At 38.5% G+C, this 21939-nt stretch overlaps 1 protein-coding gene across 1 annotated transcript; it reads right to left on the reverse strand.

Annotated features, from left to right (window-relative positions):
• Positions 1–1479: 1479 nt before the first annotated feature.
• Positions 1480–21661, reverse strand: rfng (RFNG O-fucosylpeptide 3-beta-N-acetylglucosaminyltransferase). The gene is made up of 9 exons (XM_067576041.1): positions 21276–21661; positions 16817–17416; positions 8604–8652; positions 8205–8307; positions 7857–8010; positions 7663–7748; positions 6702–6867; positions 6349–6434; positions 1480–6071 (listed from the first exon to the last, which is right to left on the reverse strand). The coding sequence occupies exons 2-9, from the start codon at positions 17321–17323 to the stop codon at positions 5996–5998; spliced, it is 1227 nt and encodes a 408-aa protein (XP_067432142.1). The 5' UTR covers positions 17324–17416; positions 21276–21661; the 3' UTR covers positions 1480–5995.
• Between the last annotated feature and the right edge of the window lie 278 nt (positions 21662–21939).

Below are 21939 nucleotides of genomic sequence, written 5' to 3' on the forward strand. Positions count from 1 at the left end.
AATACAAAGTCTTGCAATGCAGCCAACTTTGTTCAAAACCACAAAATTTCTGGTACAAATTTTACAAACATATCAAACATGTAAGGCAAAATTCGTGGGTAAATGATGGATCAGGCATGTAGAATATTTCCATATGATGGAATCTTGGTTTACCTTAGTAGAAACATGATGTAGCTGCAATGACTCAGGTGGAAAAATTAAAGACTGTAAATAAAGCATTACAAAGAAAACCTCATGGAAAACTTGCTACATCCCCACATCTCCCTACAATGATGATAGTTGATAGGACTGAAAAGTGAAAAAGTTGGATTCTGTGGCTTCTACACAGCTAACAGGCAGAGACATTATGGCTGCCAATATTAAAATTAATTTAATCAAATTGAAATGTCTTCACCACTTGTGTGCACATGTTGCAAATTAACATTTAGATTAAAAAGTCTCATTTTCTTGTTTGCAAATATGTAATTGCACTAAAAAAGAGGACATTAAAATGAAAACTCTGTTGAGAAGATAATTTCAGTGTACTCCTAAGCATTACACCATCATGATTATCAAATTGAATGTGAAATTAACCTCTTACCAAGGACCCTCAGTTTTGTGCACAAGTCTGAAAATAATGTATCAAAATTAAAAAGGTTAATGTTCACAACTCTGGTCTCATTAGAAAGGTAACTGTTTAAATTTTACAACCAAAACTCAGAATGAGAACAAGTGATGAGGCTGAAGTGTTGTTTAATAAGTTAATTTTTCATTTTCAAAATGGTAGACAAAGCAACCTAAACAAAATCAAACTGCAAACTGGACATTTGTATTTGAATTTAAATTATGTCCTGACTATAGCTCTTTTTAAAGAAATAAATCAGTTTCATTATTTAAGTTAGAGAGATTTCACAGAGTCCTATAGAATTATGGAAATGTTCATTTTTGCACTTTGTGTGTTCATTATCAAAATGGCAATGATTATTGACAGCTGTAGACTTCTGTAGATTTTTGGGATCAATCTGAAAAACTGCCAGATTGCACATATTGTACAGGTTTTTTTTTTTTAAATAACTTATCACCTTTTGCAAAAACTCATTAACATCTTAAGATCTTAAGAGTCAGTTGGTGTGATTAGTAAAACAACTTACAACACTGAGAAAACTGACACAAATAAGCACACATATAATCACATATGACCTTACAGACACACACAAATATGAATACACACACACACACACCATTCCTTTCTTCATTCACATCCACCCAGTTTGTGATATAGCATCTGAGAGACCCCATACATCTCAGCATTCAGCTCAGTGAGCTCCCTGTCTGTATAACAGCTTTAACTGATTACAGGCAGTCAGTTCCCTGGCCTCCAAAGAACTTTTAAATTCCAATTATAGATGATGCCAATAACTTTGCAACAACTGTAATACTGTCAAAGTATAGTCTAAGTCTGTTCAATGTTAGAAGTTCTACAATAAAACAGTCAAATACTTGATGATGCTGAAAGGTTTTATTCTTATGGAAACAAAACAATAATACATCAGTGGTAAAGGCTTTACAAAAACATTACATCTCTCACCGTCTCAGCCACTGACCTGCAGTGACACACATGCTCTGAATTTGGGTTCTAGTCTTGTGTGCAAAAAAAAGGTAGACTGGTGTTTTACACAAATACTTTTTACAGGCAGAAATACTGACACTGGCTGGTGTAACCTGAGTGGGAGGAGCCAAAGAACCTGTTTATCAGAGTACAAGTTAGCAAACTGGGGAAAACCTGAATTCCAAAGCAGGAACACTGGTCTGGATATAAACTGATGTCTGCAAGGACTTCCTTTTTTTCTTCATTGGCTAGTAAGGCATTTCTTCAGTTATTTTTAAGATAGGGCATCATAACAGAACTTACTTTTCTAATTTTTTGAATCGAATGTTACATTTCTAGCAACAAGCTAGAAACATGCTCACAATGACAATAACAACATGCAGCTGTTTAGCAGATTCATTGGTTACCATATTCACCAAAATACAACTGAAGCTGCTGGGAGTGTCATTAGTTTTTCAGGTATCTGGTCATAATCCAAAGTTTTATGCAAATTAAAATTTTGACCTGCTGGTGGCGCTAGATAAAATGTCAGAGGATCATCAAAGTTATCACAATTCATCCTGTGGGAAACATGAATGTCTGTACCAAATCTCAAGGCAATCCCTTAAATATTTGTTGAGATATTTCACTGAAAACCATAATTGTCAACCTCATGGTGGTGCTAGAGGGAAAGTCAAAGGATCACCAAAGACCGTTGGATTCATCCTCTGGGGATCATGAATATCTGTACAGAATTTCATTGCAACTCATCCAGTATTTGTTGATATTTCAATCTGTAACAAAGTGGTGGACCAATAGACTGCAAAGTCAAGAGATCACCAGAGTCATTCGGATTTATCAGCTGGGGACCATGCATTGTATTCTAACCCATGCAGTAGATGTTGAGATATTTTAATAGATAAGTAAAAACTTTGACCTGCTGGTGGCACTAGATGAAAAGTTTAGAAATCACTAAAGTCGTAATCCAGATCCAGGATCCAGAATATCTGTACAGAATTTCATAGCTATCAATAATAGCTGGAGAGATATTTCACTCAAAACCAAAAATGTTAACCTAACAGTAGTGCTAAAGGATAAAAGTCAGCAAATCACCAAAGTTATTATGATTCATACTCTGGGTACCATGAATGTTTGTACAAAACTTCACGGTAATCCATGAATGACTGACCAACAGAGCAACATTACCATCCCTAGAGCACCGCAGCTAGCATGGCTAATAAAAATAAGACTAAAGGTCTAAAGCCACTAGAGCTGTAGTGTTCATTAGATCCAACAATACAAACGTGTTGAAAGGACCAAACAACACACTGATAATTTGCTATACATACAGCTAAAAAATGTCAAATTTCTCCTGATGGTGATGCAATCTAATGGTGTGGCCTGAATGGCAATATTGTGTATTCATGGCAATTTGACCTCTGCTGACCTGATTTTTTTTTAATGTGTACACTTGTAAATTGTGGCCTATTGGTGGCACATGATTTAAGTAAAAAATTGTATATCCACAGTGCCTTTCATGGGACACCCAGCTGTTAATTTACATATCTTGTGGACCAATGTGTTAGTCAATGGGAAGTTTTGACCTGATGGTGGTACCAAACAAAAGTTCAGGGGTCACTTAAATTATCCAATATAAAATATCCATACCAAATTTCATGGCAATGTGGTTGAGATATCTTTGGCTCCACCCATTGAAGTTTAACTCCAGAAAGCAGTGACTCTACATTAATGAAACACATGCAGAGCTAGAACTACAACCTACACTAAAAATGATATGTAAGAGCAAACAAAAAAAATGAACTTCAGTCACATGTACACTAAAACTGTAACATGTAACAACGGTCAGTTACAGTACCAGTCAAAAGTTTGGACACACCTTCCCAGTCCCCTGAATTAGAAAGTGTGTCCAAACTTTTGACTGCTACTGTACATAAGTAGTGCAAAACCATTAACATGGGCCCATTAGACAAAGGTTAACGCAAGGAAAAGGTAACTGGCTGAGAATATGAAGGTGTCAGAACAATTACAACAGAGACTGAAACCTTGCACATGGGTTTCTGTCAGTCTCACAAACAATCTCATTCTGGTCATATCAAACACCAATACAGTTCTTGTTTGATGGCAAATATTTATGATAGTCTCAGTTCAGCAATCTGACACTCTCTAAAAGTACCTAAACCATCATTCATTCTAAAGTAACTATCTTGATTTTAAGTTGACTTTAGGATGACGAAGGGTTGGATTTTCATTAAACATTCAAACATCCATGGCTTAAAAATGGTATGGATGTTTGGGCAAAGTAATGAAATACTAGGGGTTCCTTCAAATACTGTAAAATTTGTCTGAAGGGGCTCTACACTGAGCCGCACTTGATATGTTGTGTTGAGTTTTAGCGCTATCTTTCATAGACAGATATGATCTCATTGGTTGAGCCAAATAACCACTGTATTTCAGTGCACAAGTTAGCTATTGGGCAAACAATGCCATGTTATAGTCCTTCATAACCACAGGATAGCTTTAGAGTTTAAGATTATTACTTCTTCAGCCATAACCAGTAACCCAGAACATCTTTACTCTACTGGTTCAGTTCAACCACAGTGGATGGAGCAAAAGATCAGGATGAAGACCTCATCTATTACAGTGCAGTTGCTCTTGGAAAGTCTTGCTTCACAGCCAGTAAGCAAAGGAATGATGATGCGACCTACAACTCTTTCACCATACAGTATTGTGCAAAAAAAGGCACTTGATATTTTTAGATTATTCATAATGCAGTACTATCAGGGAGGCATCTAATCAGTCCCAAATGTATTCTGCAGCATGACAACAAGCCCAAACATCCAGCCAGAGTCATAAAGAACTATCTCCATAAACATGAAGATCAAGGAGTCCTGCAACAGATGGTTTGGCCCCCACAGAGCCCTGATCTCAACATCATGGAGTCAGTCTGGGATTACCTCAAGAGACAGAAGCAGCTGAGATGCCAAAATCCACAGAAGAACTGTGGCAACTTCTCAAAGATTCAGGAACAACTGACCTGCCAAGTACCTAAAAACTGTGTGCAGGTGGTTTGAGGAGAACTACTGCTGTTTTAAAGGCAAAGCTGCTAACACCAAATGTTGATTTAATTTAGGTTTTTGTTCTTCACTCAACTTTGTATCAAGTTAATTGATAAATACTGTGAAAAATTTCCATTGCATTATTTTTGAAAGCATTCTCATATTACTTTTAGTGTCTACAATGCACAGTACTGTACATGTGGCATGTAAGTGTTGTATTAAGATGAGCTTGAAGCATGACAACTTATTCAGTAATGAAGATAGCTCAGAATGAATATCTACAGATAGCAAGAGTGAGAACTAGCTTCCATTTTTCCTATATCCTGCTTTTGCCACTGTGCTTCAAATAATATGTGATTCTTTGGCTGTATCCACTGTGGTTTAAATTGACCCTGTAGAAAAATGGGTCGGTAGAAAAATTTGGTTGGGCAACTGGCCACTGAAACATCTCGACTTGGATAACAGACTTGTACATATTTTTAGGATACGAGTTGCATTGCTTCACAACTAACAGTGCAGTGAACTTGGTGGTTGAGATTTGTAGAACTTGTGGATTATATTAAGCAGCTTCAATCAATCATCTTTCAGAGTTTGGACCAATTTAGCAACTATGGTGTAGCATTGATTTCATGACTCCAGTGGCTAACTGTGCTAGCACATGTCAACAAAGGGAGACCAATGGAACAACTTCATTATTAAACCTCAATTGCATGCCCTGGAGTAACACCAGGTGAATTAAGTTATGCCTAAATTACAACTAGGAGACTGATGTGAATGCTTTTTCCCTCTTTTGCAGATTGTGATGATGGTCTGAACAATATAACAGGAACACACATGGAAAGTGAAGCATTTAGTGCCATGTCACATACTAAACTGAGGAAAAAATTATGATTTATCAGGACTTACATTGAAACATCTCTACATGCTGGCAAAGACATGAAACGTATAATTTGGTTAAATTATCCAGAAGACTGCTCTATTGAGGGACATTGAGGTTAGTGTTAAAAAATACCTCCAGAGCTACTTTACAGTGGAGAAAAAAATCTGGCTCCAGCCACAACTGGCTTCACCCAGTTGCTTTCTCCATTAGCCTGAAAAAGTTATTCTTTGGCTCCATCTATTAAGGTTTCACTTAATGAGATACTGAATCAGTTCTGCCCATCAATGAGCTCTGCCTCAGGAGTAAAACTGAAAAACCCTACTAACATGGGCACTGTGGATTCATGAAAGGAAGTGTGAACTGAGTCTGCCCTCAGTGAGGGCATCCACCACATGGCATGTGTGAAGGGTGAGGCAGTGGGATAAAGGTTTAGGAGGTTATCAGTGCTGCAGGATAAAAACACAGTGACTTTCAGTTTTTGTGGCGAGGTTTGAGCTTTGGACACCAGTCAGTATCTGGATACAGAAGGCAGTGGACTGTCTTAAACCTGCAGGATGGGAAAAGAGAGAGTCAGGGAAATAGTAACTACTCTTACAAGTGTTCTTAGTGTCTTATGTGTTTTCCAGACACATTAGACATATGACTTAGTAAAATCAATTCATGTAAAAGAATTTCTACCACAAAACAGTGTAGTGTTGATCAATTCAAAAATCAAAGTGCATTGCATGATTTAAGGATGTTCCAGTCAGGTTTTTTTAGCAGTTGACTCTTTTAAAAACTGTAACCTGTAAAGGAATCTTAAATCAAGATCAAACTGTGTTTACCTTGTTGGGTCTTCAGCCAGTGAAAAGCCTCTAACAATGCTGACCACATTTCTTCTGTTCTCAAAGCCTCCATAGCTGAGAGTCACCTAATGCAAAACAAACATACAATATACACACTTGAACTTTACTTCAGAGCACAAATCCGGAATGATGAAGTATTCAATCCTTAATATATCCATTTGATGAAAACATTTAATACATTTCTTTGCATGTTAGCCATTTTTAAAAGCAGAAAGATCAACTTTAAATCTGTGTCAACCTTTGAAAATACTTCATATTTTCTAGCTAATTCTCACCGACTCTTTTTCTCAAGGTCTCTAATCTGTCAAACACACACACAGACATATATTCACCTGCTCCAGCACAGTGTCAGTGGGCAGCTTCTGTAGATTCTCCAGGTGGGAGTGGAAGAGGTGTGTGTGTGTTAAGGTGACCTCCAGCAGCGCCTCAATGATGTAGCCGATGGTGCAGTCATCTGGGAGTCGGATCTTCTCAGCTGTGCTGATGAAATTCCCCAAACTGAAACCACAAGACAAAGTTTCAGCCATCAAACCTATCACAGCAAGATTTCACACCAACAGTCTATTTCCAAACTCACTTTCCTCGTGAGCGAGTGGGAAAAAATTAATTACATTTGTATTTTTTTTATAAGCTTATTAATAAGCTTATTATTGTACTACTGTAATATGTGCCATTGTTAAAGTCAGTAATTTTACTCATGAACATTAAAAGTGCTTTTTAGGCACTAACAAGTCATGTGTTGTTTTTCTGCATTTACTGTGGGCCACAGAGGTTTTGCACTGGCAAACTGACATTCAAGTGCAATAGCATGTTTTGGATAATAAAATAAGTAATTTCAGACTGTAGGAATGTGTAGGACCGAATGTAGGACTGCAGTAATATACAAATGTCAGCTGAAATCTGGGAAAAGAAAGTGTAAAATTTGCAGAGCTGCTGCTTTTTCTGAAGAGAGACAGAGAGGGGGGCTGTGGGTTGGAAGTTTAAAAGTTTTTGTCTTCTAATGCTGCGAAAATGTGCCTGTTTCTCTCTCCACATACACCTAAAAACATACTGTAGCTGATTACAACGAGTCAAGGCACATTGTCAGAGGGTTACCTCAAGACATTCTTAGAAACATTTTTCCTGTAATCAATCTTTAGTTGCTTGAGTGCTTACAGACCAGGAATGTTCTTACATTACAAGAAAAGCTGGATAATTTCTGAGAAGTTACGTTTTCTGGCAAGATGCTGACCTCAGAGTGTACAACAGTTTCAATCAGAATGGGTTCAAAGACCAAGAGAAGCCATGACCTACCTTGCCCATGGGCTCATTTTCAGAGCCAGACCTCTGCTGATACAGAAACCCGCTCCACCTGTAGCAAACCAGAACTTGACAGACACCTGAAATGAGACAACCAGATTTGATTTGAGGTGTAGTAGGCTAAAGAAAAACAACTATATTTGTCAATTAGTGGAGTGAGTAAATCCTAATAAGATGTAGTGACTGACCGAGCCGTCACTCTTGACCCTCTCTGCAGCCTCTATTGGGTGGTCTAGACTAGGCCGACCCAGGTAAACATCCTGGCTGTGATGGTAGGAGGAGAGCAGCCGCAGCAGGCTGGGCAGAATCACATAGTTATCATCATCCACATGGCAGAACCACCTACAACAAAAACACACACACGGTCAGTACTGTACCTGATGAATCCCAGAAATCATTTCCAGGTCAGTTTGTTGGTGAACTTGCTTATAAGCTGCTAGAAATATCTTCAGTAACTGTTGTATTGGTTATTAACTGTTTACTGTGTCACTGCTGTTCAGTCTATTCAGGTCAAGTATTCATGTCTTGTCACTCACTTTTTCTGAGACTCGATGAATTTGTCGTACTCCACAGACATCTTGCAGCAGAGAGCCTGTCGGGTGTGAGCAGCTGAGCAGTTCGTGTTGATGATGTTAGCTCCTACAAATGACACAGCAGAGGACAGCACGACTGAGTTCAGGGATGCAAACAGGTAAGGGATAATAAAGGTGAGAACATTACATAGATAGGGAAAACCTGCCACAACTAGGGGGTTCCAGGGGCATGCTCCCCTGGGAGAAAATTTTGAAAGATATTTGCTTTACATGCTCATTTCTAATTACTTTTAAGTATATTTGCATGTGCCTGAAACCGGTGGTATTAAGTTTGTTGCAATCTGAAACCTCACCACCACTAAATCCTTTTTTTCTTCCTATGAGAACTGTCAAGCTTCTCACCTGTTCTCATCCGCAGCTCCTTGTCTTCACCGTCAGAGAATATGTAGGTCTGAAACAGACAAAGATGCACTGTTAAAAACAGTGCAAGCACACATTCATGCTCTCCTACAAGGACACAATGAAGTGCTCCATTGTTTTATCTTGGTGATGAGTACATGTGTGTTGTTACAAGAGATGGTAAATGGACTGTACTTGTATAGCTCCTTTCTCAAAGCGCTTTTACACTACGTGTCACATTCACCCATTCACACACATTCATACGCTGAATGGATACAGGGGCTACCATGGTCCCAACCTGCCCATCAGAGGAAATCTAATCATTCATACACTGATGGTACAGCCATCAGGAGCAATTTTGGGGTTAAGTATCTTGCCAAAGGCCACACTAACAAGCGGACTGGAGGAGCCGGGAATCGAACCGCCGATCTTCCGATTAGTGGACGACCCGCTCTACCTCCTGAGCCACAGCCGCCCGGAAAAAGCAAAGACAAGGCAAAAGCACAGAGGACAAGCAAAGACAGGGCAAAAATGACACACACGCAACGGTGCTAGATACAGCTGATAAGAGCACATTTCACACTGCCCCGCAATCCGTGCACTGATTGCATTTTTACCAACAGGTAACAATTCTGGGGAAACTAGTACCAAAATGAGTCAAGCAGAATTATCTTTTCTCTTTAGGATCTGATGTACAAAAAAAGTCCAAATGAACATAATCAAACTGCCAGAGTTTTAACATACAAAGACACCAAGTTCAACTGTGACACTGACCGTGAACTTGAGAGCAACAAGAACAGAGCTTCTGCATATTAATGTTCTGGCTGACATGTTTGCTCAATGAGCATCACTCGTTTTTCTATTCTTTCCTGTCTAAAGTTTATTCATCACATAATTTACATGTTGTTTTCTGAATAAATCTTGATAGCATGCCAGCAAAACCTGAAACAAACAAAGAACTAATACAAAGACATGTTTGCACACTCACATGGGGAGTTAAGTTGAATTGCCATAGTCTTAAGCAACAAACATGCGCAAAGTCAAATTTGACCATAAATGACCATTCTTACAGAGGGGAGTAATGTCAACTGCTTTACGTCTGAGACTTGATGGTTTTCAAAGATTTCGTTGCTGCCTTATTACATCACTAAGGCTCTTATTTTGACAGGAGGAACAACATGTGACCAGTCATACCTAACAGCATACGTCACAGGTATATTTATCTGCTGTAAGAACTAAACATCTAGGTTTCAGTCTGATACTGAAGTGATTCTTTACAGGTCTCTACATGGACAGTTTATCTTGTACAGTCTGCATCAGGCAGAGACAGGCATGCTCAGCCTCTTCAGAAGCCTGCAGGGAGGCTGTAACCTTCACACACCATCAAATGAGCTACACCCTCAAAGGGCAAATTTTACTGGACCTTATATTAAATAACAATCATCTGTCTCTTTATGTGAAGTTACCTTTTCCATACACCAAAGGCAACAACAGTAGAAGAGGTACGCTGACACATTTACATTAAATAGTAGTTTTTAATTTTACAGGCACTTGTAAACATGGAGGGGCAGACTTTACTGAGCTGAGAGCAGTAAAATAAGATGGTAACAGGCCTGTATTTAACACAGAACAGACTCACAGTGGAGCCCTGTCACAACAAACCTGGACTCAGAGCCAGTACGAGCCAAGCTGTTGATACTGGGAGCAAAAAACTGAGCTGGAACTCCTCCACCCTCTGTGACTGTGACATTTCTGAAGTGGGGCAGTTCAACCTCCTCCTCACAACAGTGAGCCTCTTTGTCTGGCGGTGGGACTTACTAATTGCTTCTAACAGCTCTCAATACAGAGCTGGTCACAGTGCTTTCTGTGTTGGCTACTTAAACTTTATACGAGGTACTTAGGACTACTTTCATTCAAAGCCCGCCTTCATTCACATTTGACTTGTGTGTTGACAACAGGCTGTGTCATGTCGACTAAATATTAACAATGCGCTGGAGGTTGTGGTGGACATATTGCTATACTTCTTCTATTGTCCATTTTGTTGTTGGTGAGTAGACTTACTCTGCTTCTCTGCAAGTGAAGCAGAGTAAGATTCTTCATTCTTCAAGTCAAGTAAAATAAAGTCAGTTTATGACACCAGCAGTTTGTATCTCGTAAACGGCTGCACGGATTCATAGGAAATTCGGTTTGCACGATCTTGGGTCATGACTTAGTCGATGCATAAAGTTTGGTAATGATTGATTTAAGTGGGCGTGGCTTATTACAACAAATCTAAATTTGTAGACATTTCATATTCCAAACTTCCAAAAAAAAAGAAAAGAAAATCACCTGTATGTCCTACAGAGCTGAATTTTTTTCAGCACATACACTGGTGTGTGACAAAGGTTTGTCTCACTATGGTCAATTCAGAAGTCAATGCAAAATATGCAAAATCAATTAACTTCTATATCTCCACAAGTCTTCATTCAAATGCTACCAAAATTGACAGAGGTTGTGCAAATGCTTGATATCACCACAAATGGTGTTGAGATACAGTTGTATAAAAAAGTTTGGGCACCCCCTGACAAATAACATATTTGGTGATTTTTTTAATTGAAAAGATGTAAACACATATTTATATTAATATTTTCTGCAAACATTACTACATAGATACATTTTATGTCACGATTAAAAAAATAACAATATAAAAACATCATTGTTGCATGTGCAGAAGTCTGGGCACCCTACATAGTCAGAACTTCGTGACACCCCGTTTTTGTAGCCAGATAAAAATCTAGTGCAGACTAGTTCTGCAATATTCTTGGACTGTCTTGCATGCACAGGTGCTTTAAGATCTACCCACAGATTTTCAGTTATGTTTAAGTCAGGGGACTGTGAGGGCCATTCCAAAACCTTCAGCTTGTGTCTCTTGAGGTAGTCCATGGTGGATTTCGAGGTATATTTAGGATCATTATCCTGTTGTAGATGCCATCCTCCTTTCAGCTTCAGCTTTTTTACAAATGAGGTCTACATGTAAATGATGTAACATGTAACATGTAAATGATCTTCTGCTGTTGTTGTAAAACTGTGCTGCATGGCTTATATGTCAGGTGTATGGTATTACCATTTTACTAACTTGTAACTGCATCTTTTAATAGTTGATCAAGATCAACATTATGATCATCATATTTTATTTGTTTTATTACTTATTCCTGCTGTTGCTAAGCTGTTTGTTGCTTTGTGTTGCCTGCATGGCTACATGTACCCAACAGTGGATATTGTTGCTCTATTATTGTACTAATGTTTTGCGGTTTGCCGTTTCCTGTTGCTATGTATGGCTTGTGAGCTGTCTTCAGAATGCTTACTTTGTTGCTATTGTTGTCTTGATGGCATCTTTTTGTCTTCTGTCTGCAATTTTTAACCATCACATCATTGGTTTCAGAACATTTCACCAAAGGACTGCAGTTGAAAATTAGCCAGATGGCTAATACTGACACATTTACTGAAATGTTGCTTAATGTGTTTTATCTTTATAAATAAATCAATAAATGAAATAAAATAATATTAATTAATTAATCAATAAATTGTTAGTTGCAGCCTTAGTTTGGAAAGTTACGGAAATTGTCAGACGCAGCCTACCCAATTCTGATGTCCAAAAGATGTGGGGGAGGGGGTTTCCGAAGCTGTTCTAATGGAATATTCTGACACCTTTAGTCAGAGACTGTAGATTTCACTGACTAACTGTCACTGGCAAATTTACTCAGTTGTAGCTAGTTAGTGTTAATTCTCTGAGTTAGTGAAACAACAAGAATTAACCATTAAGGAGCCAAAAATAAAACATGACTGTATCTGTAACATGAAGCTAACAGGTAACTTGTTCAATGTCAAGATGGTCAGAATCTTTTAAACGCCCTATGCACCCAGGTTAAACCCACGCACTGTGTGGGTGTGTACAGACTGTGTTTGACTGACCTCTCCCTGACTGTCCCGTTAGCTTAAATGCACCTGTTAGGGCGGGACAAATGACTCCTTTATCATTCTTTTTTGTACAGAGTTCAGAATCTCACATAAATTCCATCATACCTCCACCCCTTTTAGAAGTGTATAAGTGTAACACCTAAGTGGGTTTGCAGGGCCTTTACAAAGCACTGAATCTGGACCTCCAGGATTCAGAGCAGTGTAGACAGCAGTAAGTGCTGTCAGCCATATATCAAAAATATTGCCAGACATGACTATAATGAGCTAGATTTAGGGCTGCATAGAATGATTACTTTCATTATTAATCTGTCAATTATTTTCTCAATTAATCAGTGAATCTTCTTATCTCAAAAATATCAGAGAGTCATGATAAATGCACATCATAACACCTCGGAGTTGCTGGCGTTTTCAAAGATCTCGTTTTGTCCAACCAACAGTCCAAAAACCAAAAATTTTCAGTTAACCATTATGACAGGAAAAGCAGAAAATCCTCACACTGTAGAGAATAAACTGATGATCAAATGTGTTGACTATTTTTTCTTTTGATCAACAAATCGATTAATTAGCAGTCACAGCAGGCTTTAGCTGAACTGGTCAGTTTTTTTGATAGAAAACTAGCCAAGTTCACTCCAAAGTTGACCTTTCTCTGAACTCAACAACAACAAGAAGTAACTGCATTATTTTACCAGATTATATTAATGTGAAATCAAGATGCAATCAAGATTTGTGATTGTTTTTGGTACAACCCTATGTTGTTTAAAACTGTGTAGACCAAACCTCCAGGTTTGGAAATTATTTAAGATAGTCACAATTTAAATAAAGGATTGGAACAGTCTGAATTAGATAAGCCTAGATGTTTTCCTCAAGTTGCTCAACCACTGTCAGGGTGAGGCAAATAACATCTTTACTATTTTTACTGGTACTTTGCCAACCTCATGTAATTTGCAGCATAGGTCCTCCAAACTTAGTGAGGTTGAACTAGCCAGAATTTGTGACATATATGACACTTGTATTGGTGAGTAGGGTCTTGAAAATAAGTTTGTATAGGCAGTTGTTCTGATAATAAAAATGCATTTGCACTTGAATATAACAGTATCTTTATGGTAAATTGGGGTCATAAGAATAGAGCGTTCAAGAAAAAAAAAGTCACCTCAAGGAAAATTAGTCAATAAATATGCTTCCATCACAAGTGCTTCCCAACCTAAAACAAGCAAGATCCATGACAAAACAATCCATTATTCTGGGCACTCTTAGGACTTCTCGTTCATGTTGACTTTAAAATTGAGCTTAACAGTTCATTCTTGACCTTGGACACAGCAATTGACAAAACATTCTCCACTCAATGTCCAATAACTTACTTGATCTGAAGCTCCTCCTCAGCAGATGGACTTGTTATGGAAGTGTAGATGTTTAAACTTGCCATGATTTTGAAGACATTTAGGACTTCTCATCCATTTTGGCTTAAAAATTGAGTTTAACAAGGTCACAGATGAACTGTCAAATTTAAGCATGAAGCAACTCTGACATTTTGGAAGAGAGTCAGGGCGTCGCTGCGGTCAGTGACGGCTGTGTATGGAGATTGGTTGGGCAGAGATTCCATCATTAAAAGGCTGAACACAGAAGAGTGTTTGAGCACACGTCTCCCAGTTTCAGGTTGTATTTAATCGTATCCAGAGTGAGGCATGACATATAACGATTGAACACAATTATTCTATAATGACCCCAATAAACAATGTTAGAAGGGTTTCTGGCACGGATATGATGTGGGGTAAAGTCAAGATTTATTCTCTTATAAATGTCCTGTGGTTCCACTAAATGTCAATGAGGACAAATTCTAACCGCACCAGCGAGGAATCTCTGGTGGTGATAAGGAAACACCCTGAGGCGAGAGCCAGATTCATTAACACTAACATCACTGTAGAAACTTTAATCCAAATAAAAGTGGCAGACTCCACATTATTGAGAAGGCTGCTGCTTCCTGTGTCACCACAAGAGCTGCTACATGCTGGAGGAATGTGTTTATATAAGAGCTCTTGATTCATTTTAAAGATGTAGTCTGCTGTCAGTGTGCAATTGATAGCTTTACTGATCACAACATATAAATTATTATGGATGGCTTTTAGCTCATGGACCAAACCCCTGGCAGCCATATTGGATGGTTCAGCTCTTGTATAACATGAGTTAGGGAGAGTGGTTATGTTTCTAAATTACTACAGAATTGAGAAAACACAGTTTGTTTAGGTGGTGTTTTGAACAGGGAGCTGCATATGATTTATTTTGTGTTGAAACTATGGCACGTTGTAAGCTAGCTAAGCACAGTATTTTAAGGCTGTAACTAACAATAATTTTCATTACCAAATTATCAATTTTTATCTATGAAGCATTAGCAGATTGTGAAACAAGTCCAGAACCCTGTTCTTCAAAACATGACTTAACTAATTCTGACTAAAATGTTATCAGGCTTAAATGATCCTGTTAATTCTCATCCAACTAACGTAGCTCTTCAGACATAGTTAGAGGATTGATTTGTTCATCGTGGCTGAAGTCATCTTGAATAAAAGTGTTCCCTTATTTTAAAATAAAGGCATCAAGAGTAGACAGCTGAAACAGTGATTGGCATGCATGATTGGAGTGCTGATTGCACTCATAGGTTGGTGTAAACCTAAGCCTACCAGCATGCACAGGGGCAATACATGCATGGACATACAGTAAATCTCATTTTATCTGTGTTTCAGCACTGTAATTGGTGTTGTATATTTTATACTGTGCACCACAGTGTTTCCACAATGCTATTATTGTTGTACAGTTAGCTTTTACAAGTGAATAGTTAAACACCATGACTGATGTGTGCACAATTACAGATTTAACACCATAGGCCATTCTTTCCAAAACGTGATTGGTAGTCTATCTGAAATATATAATTAACTTCATATTCATAAGCCTTCTTTAATACAGTATTCCTTTACTGTTTCAATCCAAGTACAGAAAGTCTGTGCTTATCATGCAAGAATTTTTCATAGATTTTTAAGCTCAAATGAGAAATTTCTATGTCGCTGTCCTGTGAAAAACATGTATTAGCTAAGAAAAAAACGCCACGTTTGGCTTTGTGACAACGTTTTTTTCAGATAATCCAGTTGGTTTTAAAATGGTTTACATAGCTTAAGAAGCAGGAGAATTTTCTCAACCCATAAAGGAACACCAAAATCCTTCAGTGTATCTGAAAAAGTCTAAATCACCAAATTCAGAGATACATGGTTTTCACTGGACAGTGATCATAATGTTTTATTTTGAAAATTAAATTCTGAGAATTACATCAACACATCATTATGATTTATCAGTAATCTGCATGTTTGCATCTAAAATCATAATTATATTACTCTAACATCATCATGTCATCAGATCTCTAAAGAGTTATTTGTATCTGATAACGAGCTCATATTTGGGGGTTCATCCAAAAAAGTGTTGGTCCTCATCCTGCTAACTGCACTAAATCAAGCTTTTTCCTTTCATTTTTTCTGTTGTCATAGACTTGTTGCTATGACAACAGTTCCAAATACATTTTAAGCCAGCAATAACTTTATAATCCTGGCCTGTGTCAAATCATCAGTATCTAAGTTATCCATGTATGGAGAACAGGGGTCGAGAATGTCTTCAAATTTGTTTGTTTTGTCTGACCAACAGTCCAACTTCCATTACTCATATTCACTTAATGATGGAAAACAGAGACAAGCAGCAAATGTGAGATGCTAAACATGATAATTTTGCTTAGATGATTGACAATTATTTTTTGTCAAATGACTACATTATTTGATTCACTATGTGTAACTGTTATAGGATAGCAGTGCGCTGGTCCGTCCCTATAGTGAACACAATGTAATTACAGAACTACTCCAGTAGTTTTTATCAGTCCACTAAATCCTATGTGCTTACAACACTACCAGCAGCTGTTTCCTAATTCATGCAAGAGGTGCTGTCATTTTTTTAATTAGTTTTCATGCCCCCCATGGGCCCACTTACTTCAGTTCATTCTGCTATCAAAATCAACTTGCAGAGACTAGAAACTTGTTCAAGTGAAATCCTGATTACATGAGTTATAAATGATTACAAAAGCTACAATATGCATGTTGCATGTTTTGTGAAATGACTTGACACTAATGGAAGGTGTAAGCAGACAGTAGTTATTTGTCTTAAACATGAAACCGCTGGGATAATCCTTTAAGGTTACATCCACAACAATAAATGACTCCATCTCTTCTCACCTGTTCTTTAGCTTGGGAAACCCAGGTCTGAATCAGCAGCTCCAGTCTGGACTTGTGGTACTTCCTGGTAGTCTTCACTGCAATAAAAATGTCCTTTAACTCTAACAGGTCCCGTGACCTGGAGCCTGAAAGCCCACCACCCTTGCCTCCATGGAGAGCCCCTTTTTCTGGGCTTATTTTGGAGTCTGTGCCCCTCTTGGAATTGTGGTTATCATTTCTGGTAATTTCAGTCTTGATGGATCCCCCCTGCCCCTCTGAGCTCCTGTTCAGCCCTGTGGCCCAGTCTGTGTCCCCAACATGGCTAGACGCTGCAGGAACCCCGGTGCGGTGTGAGATGTAGGTTGAGGCCTTGCCTGCCTGTGCAGGTCTGACCCGGGGTCGGGGCTGAGGCAGGTCCACATGGCGAGCTGAGGGCTGGAGGGCCGGGATGAGCAGAAGCAGGAGGCCGCAGAATACGAGGGAAAACAGGAAGCAGAACTTGCTGACACCCACTGAAGCTATGTGCATCCTGACGGGCCAATGGAGCTGGTTAATCAGCCTCCAGGGCTGCAGTCACTTCCAACGCCACCCTGTGCCATCCTCACACCATCACCTGGAATCCTGCACAAAAGAGGAAGATTCAAAGGCATATTTAGAGGCAAGTTCCTACTCTTACACTGTATTCAAATCAAATCCGGCGGTACGGCCCACTGTCACACGGTTGAACGGAGATGTGTGGGGGTGTGGGTGTGTTTACTTGTGCTCTAGAACGTAATCACTGTGAAATAATCAGAAAATAAATGTTTCATTGATCTGATTCACCAGCCTTCTCACTACCAGCACTCCTTCTCCTCATTCACTCTCCAGCTCGCTTGACCACAGCTGCTCTCTCTCTCTCTCTAACATCAGACCGAGTTCTTTCACTGGGTACAAAAGAGTGAGAACAGTCGGGGAGGTGAAGGACTTGAGTAAATCACGACTGACACTCCAAACTGTGAAGTCATCCTCACCACCAAAGAACTTTTAATTTAATGTTCATTTTGCATCAATTGCTGTTTCCTCTTATTGTGGAATTAAATCAGAAAAAAAGCAGACATATTTTACTGCTGAAACTTGTTCAATATATTGTCCATTCATCTTTAGTTTTTACAACTTCTCAACTTCTGATGAGGACCAAGCACTGGAAGAAAACTGACACAGTTAATGTTGAGTGTGAGACATGAGTTTTCACACCATGCTGCAATGGACTATAAATGCTGTGATAACTGGGTAGAGACTGAGAACACTTTTACCAGATACATACACTACCGTATCGTCCAAATACATCTGGAAACCTGCTCCAAGACATGATCCTGGTAAGTCATTTCTATATAAACTAAAGAGAAGTGGGCCAAAGACAGAACCCTGTGGGATTCCTGTTTTACTCTTTAAAAATGACTAAAATCTCTCATTATTAATAATGACACACTGTTCACAGTTAGAATGGTTAGGATTTCAACCACTGTAGTTTTATCAGCAAAATTAAAGTTGGAAAGTTTATAAATAACAATATCATGGTTCAATGTGTCAAATGCCTTTTTAACCCGCTCATGCATGAATTATAATAACCTCAGTGTTTTTATTCCTCTATAGGCATAAAAAAAAATATTTGAACTTCAGTTTTTTGCATGCATTTTTCAAGAAGTTTGTCCAACTTAGTGGACAGATGATTAATTGTCATTTTTGTGTTGCACTTACAAAGGCTGGCCAATGGATGGCATTGTATGGGATGACACACTAGAGTCCACTGTGTTGGCTGATGCCCATGCATATATAAGAAAACGGCTTTTAAATAGCTGTCCACTGTAATGACCACTATGCATGAAAGGGTTAAGATCCAGAAAAGCTACCCTAACCACTTCACCTCTATCAAAGGATGGGAGGATTTAAGCTGCTCTATAAAAAAGCAATTAGCAGTCTCTGTGGAATAATTAGGACAGAAGTCAAACTGTAATGGATGGAGATAATTGTTTGATTCATTGACTGATGTGCTACATTTTTTGAATCCTTTGAAAACACAGGTAGGATACTAACTGGCCTACAGTTACATGCCTAAACAACTGCTCCTGATTTAGGAATTGGTCGCACTCTTGCTTGCTTTCATCCACTAAGGAAACTCCCGCTGGTGATGGAGAGGTTGATGAGATGATTCAGAGGTACTACCAAAGTATTTCTGTGTTGTTTTAAAAATGCAGTATCCAGGTGAAAAGGATCTTTTGAGTGACTAGTGGCAAATGAATCTATTACTGTGAAGACTTCTGCCTGATTTGTTTGTTGTACTATAAACAGGAAAACATCCATTTTTAGAACTAGTTATATCAACATTAGGGATTTAAAAACCATTAGCAAGTTCCTCAACAGAAGGACCAAAATAACTACTGAATTCATGAGCAATTTGTTTTTTGCCAGAAACCAACTGATTCCCAATTTGAAGTTCACACAAAGACACTGAGGGGTTTCATGCTACATGTGCCACTTTTTAATGGTGGGGGGCATACCTGCATCAATTTCCATAGGAGACCATGGCAAAGTAAAGCATTAAACTGCAGCTCTTCATCTTACAGCTCACTGTGGTCTTTTTTTTAACATTCCCTTTTTTTTAACATTCAATATACAGTTCAGAGTATATCCATATCTGGTTCTGCAGTCCAGTTTTTATTGAACAGTTAAAAGATTGCTAATTTCTGTGGCAGTTTCAAAATTAAAGCCTCCTACCAGCAAACCACTGAGAAATTATTTTTGTGAATCAGCTAAAAGAAATATATTTCATAGAGGCTTTTGTTATGATGCAGCGATTGGAAATGCATTCCTTTACCTACCTCACTATCAGAAAAAAAGCACAGAAAACGCAGGGCGCAAAATTAACTTTTTTGTCCACCGGTCAAATGGCTCGGGAATGTTCAAATCTTATCAGCCACTCAATAGATTACTATTGTTTTCTTGGCTGGTGAGTGAAGTAAATCTACCAGCCACTTGCATATTTTACCAGCATTTGGCAGGTGCTTATTTTGTGCCCTGCTGAAGAGGGAAGACTATGTCCACACTGCACCACCATGAACTGAAAATGCAGGTTATGTGTGAAAACAACATGCAGCTTTAGTGTTTTCAGGTTGTTTTTGTTGAGCTCTGTCCACACTGGAGAGCCAAAGCCATGTGAAAACTGTTCAATGTCTTCTTCACAGTCCTCTTACAGTGTTCAAACTATTAAATTGATTTATTAATTGATGGACCAGCAGAAAAGTAATCTTCAACAACTTTGAATTTTCCCTCTTTTCAAATGTGAGGATTTGATGCTACTGTAGAAAAATGGCGGTGCAACATGGCGGGCTCATTCTAAGGTAATGAAAACACAATAATTCTTATTTTCAGGTGATTATACACTAATTAAAACATACTTATGAATATTATATTCCATTTCTGCTGAGTCCGTTCTGCTAGATGCCACTAAATTCTACACACTGCACCTTTAACAATTGATAGATTGTTCAAAAAATAATCTACAGAAAACAATCATTAGTTGCAGCTCCACAAACATTTTGCATGTGAGTGTAGATACGGGTTAATGACAACAGCTGCGCTGTGACATTGACAAGACTGACATTTAAAATGGGTGATCAAGAGAGAGAGACGGTGTCTGATCAGGTTTATGTCATGGTTTTCCAACAATCAAGACTGAGAGAAATTGATACATTTTCAAAGTTAATGGGTATACTGGAGACATGCTTTAAGTGCCCTTGAGCAAGACACTGTTTTAACAGTTTTTAGGGGTGCTGCTTTATAACTGACCTTCGTCATTCAGTGTGCTGTATCAAGCTACATTGGAGGAGCAAAATATAAATATAGTTTACGTAGGCTGCGGGTGCAGATATAAGTTCATTCATTCATTAACAAGCTGCTATTTCCAACAGTGTTTAAAGGGCGATTTGATCTGTTTCCCTGTACTGGCCCGCAGTGGGGACCCATGCTTCCCCTCTCTGAGTGGAAGCATGAGATTTTCTACAAAAATCCATCTTTAAATGATGAGTCTAGTAGCTAATCTGCCTAGAAAACAACATAGTCTCCGCACCTGATAGTTTACTGACGGCTAATGCCTTTCATTCTTTAATGGCGACACTTTAGCTAGCACTGGTAACGTTACGTCTCATACAGCTGTGCAAACTCTGTTTCAAAAAAACAACAATTTAACACCGCATTGTTTATACGCAAGGTTACACATGGTTAAATTATGACACAAGTAACTTCAAGCATCAAAGAGAGACACTGTTAAATTCGGGATACGTACAATTTACCAAGAATTACATGTTTGACCATTTAAAAATGACTTAATCTCAATTCATGTATGGTTTACCCTCTTATTCTCCAAGACACGAGCGTAACAATGGAAGGATTTCAAGGTGGAGTTTGGCGAGGTGAAACTTTCCAAAGAAATGCAAGAACTTACCATGAAATATCAGAGGACACATTTGACTTCTTTTTTCCAATGTAACGCTTTTAAGTGACTCGGGAGACGGCTGGGAAGCATACAGCTTTTGCTGAAACACAACTAACGCTGGCTAGCTTACTGAAAAAACAATCCTCAGTTTGGACTGAGTTGAATGATAAATGCCGCCGGACCCCCTGCTCCACTCGTTGTCTTCCTTTTTGTTCCGGCGTCACAATAAAATTTTCGTGGTTTCTCTTCTGTCCTCTCTTGTCTGATCAAAGGCCTTGTTTAGCATTTAGGACGTTATAAGAGGACTGGTACAAACACAGGTTACTTCCACTGCCAGCCGCTTCTCGCACTGTCTCGGATAGCTGTGTCAAGCTGGGCACGCTTTTCCGGTGAAATTCTTTGAAAATAAAAGATTAATTGAAGCATCAAATAGGTACCAAGCTTTCAGGAAGGTGAAAAAAATGAAAACTTTTAACTTATTTGATTGGTAAACAGGGAAGGACTTGTAATTTCTAAAAAATATCTGCTACTGATCCACAATGTTCCCGTTGTTTTTGTCTCTATTAGACACACTGTCACAGAACTGTAACTCTAACATAGGTTCTTTTATCTTTTTTCTTTCTTTTACAGCCATTTAGGTCTATGCAAAACTGATACCATTATGCAATTCATC

This window comes from Thunnus thynnus, chromosome 20 (genome assembly GCF_963924715.1).
Source record: "Thunnus thynnus chromosome 20, fThuThy2.1, whole genome shotgun sequence".
Taxonomy (NCBI): Eukaryota; Metazoa; Chordata; class Actinopteri; order Scombriformes; family Scombridae; genus Thunnus; species Thunnus thynnus.

Coding starts and splice junctions, on each gene's coding strand:
- rfng (XM_067576041.1), bottom strand. CDS start 17,323: ATGCACATAGCTTCAGTGGGTGTCAGCAAGTTCTGCTTCCTGTTTTCC. Junction 8,653..16,816: donor TTTCCCAAGCTAAAGAACAG/GTGAGAAGAGAT, acceptor TGTCTGTTTCAG/ACCTACATATTCTCTGACGG. Junction 6,868..7,662: donor AAAATGAGCCCATGGGCAAG/GTAGGTCATGGC, acceptor TTGTGGTTTCAG/TTTGGGGAATTTCATCAGCA.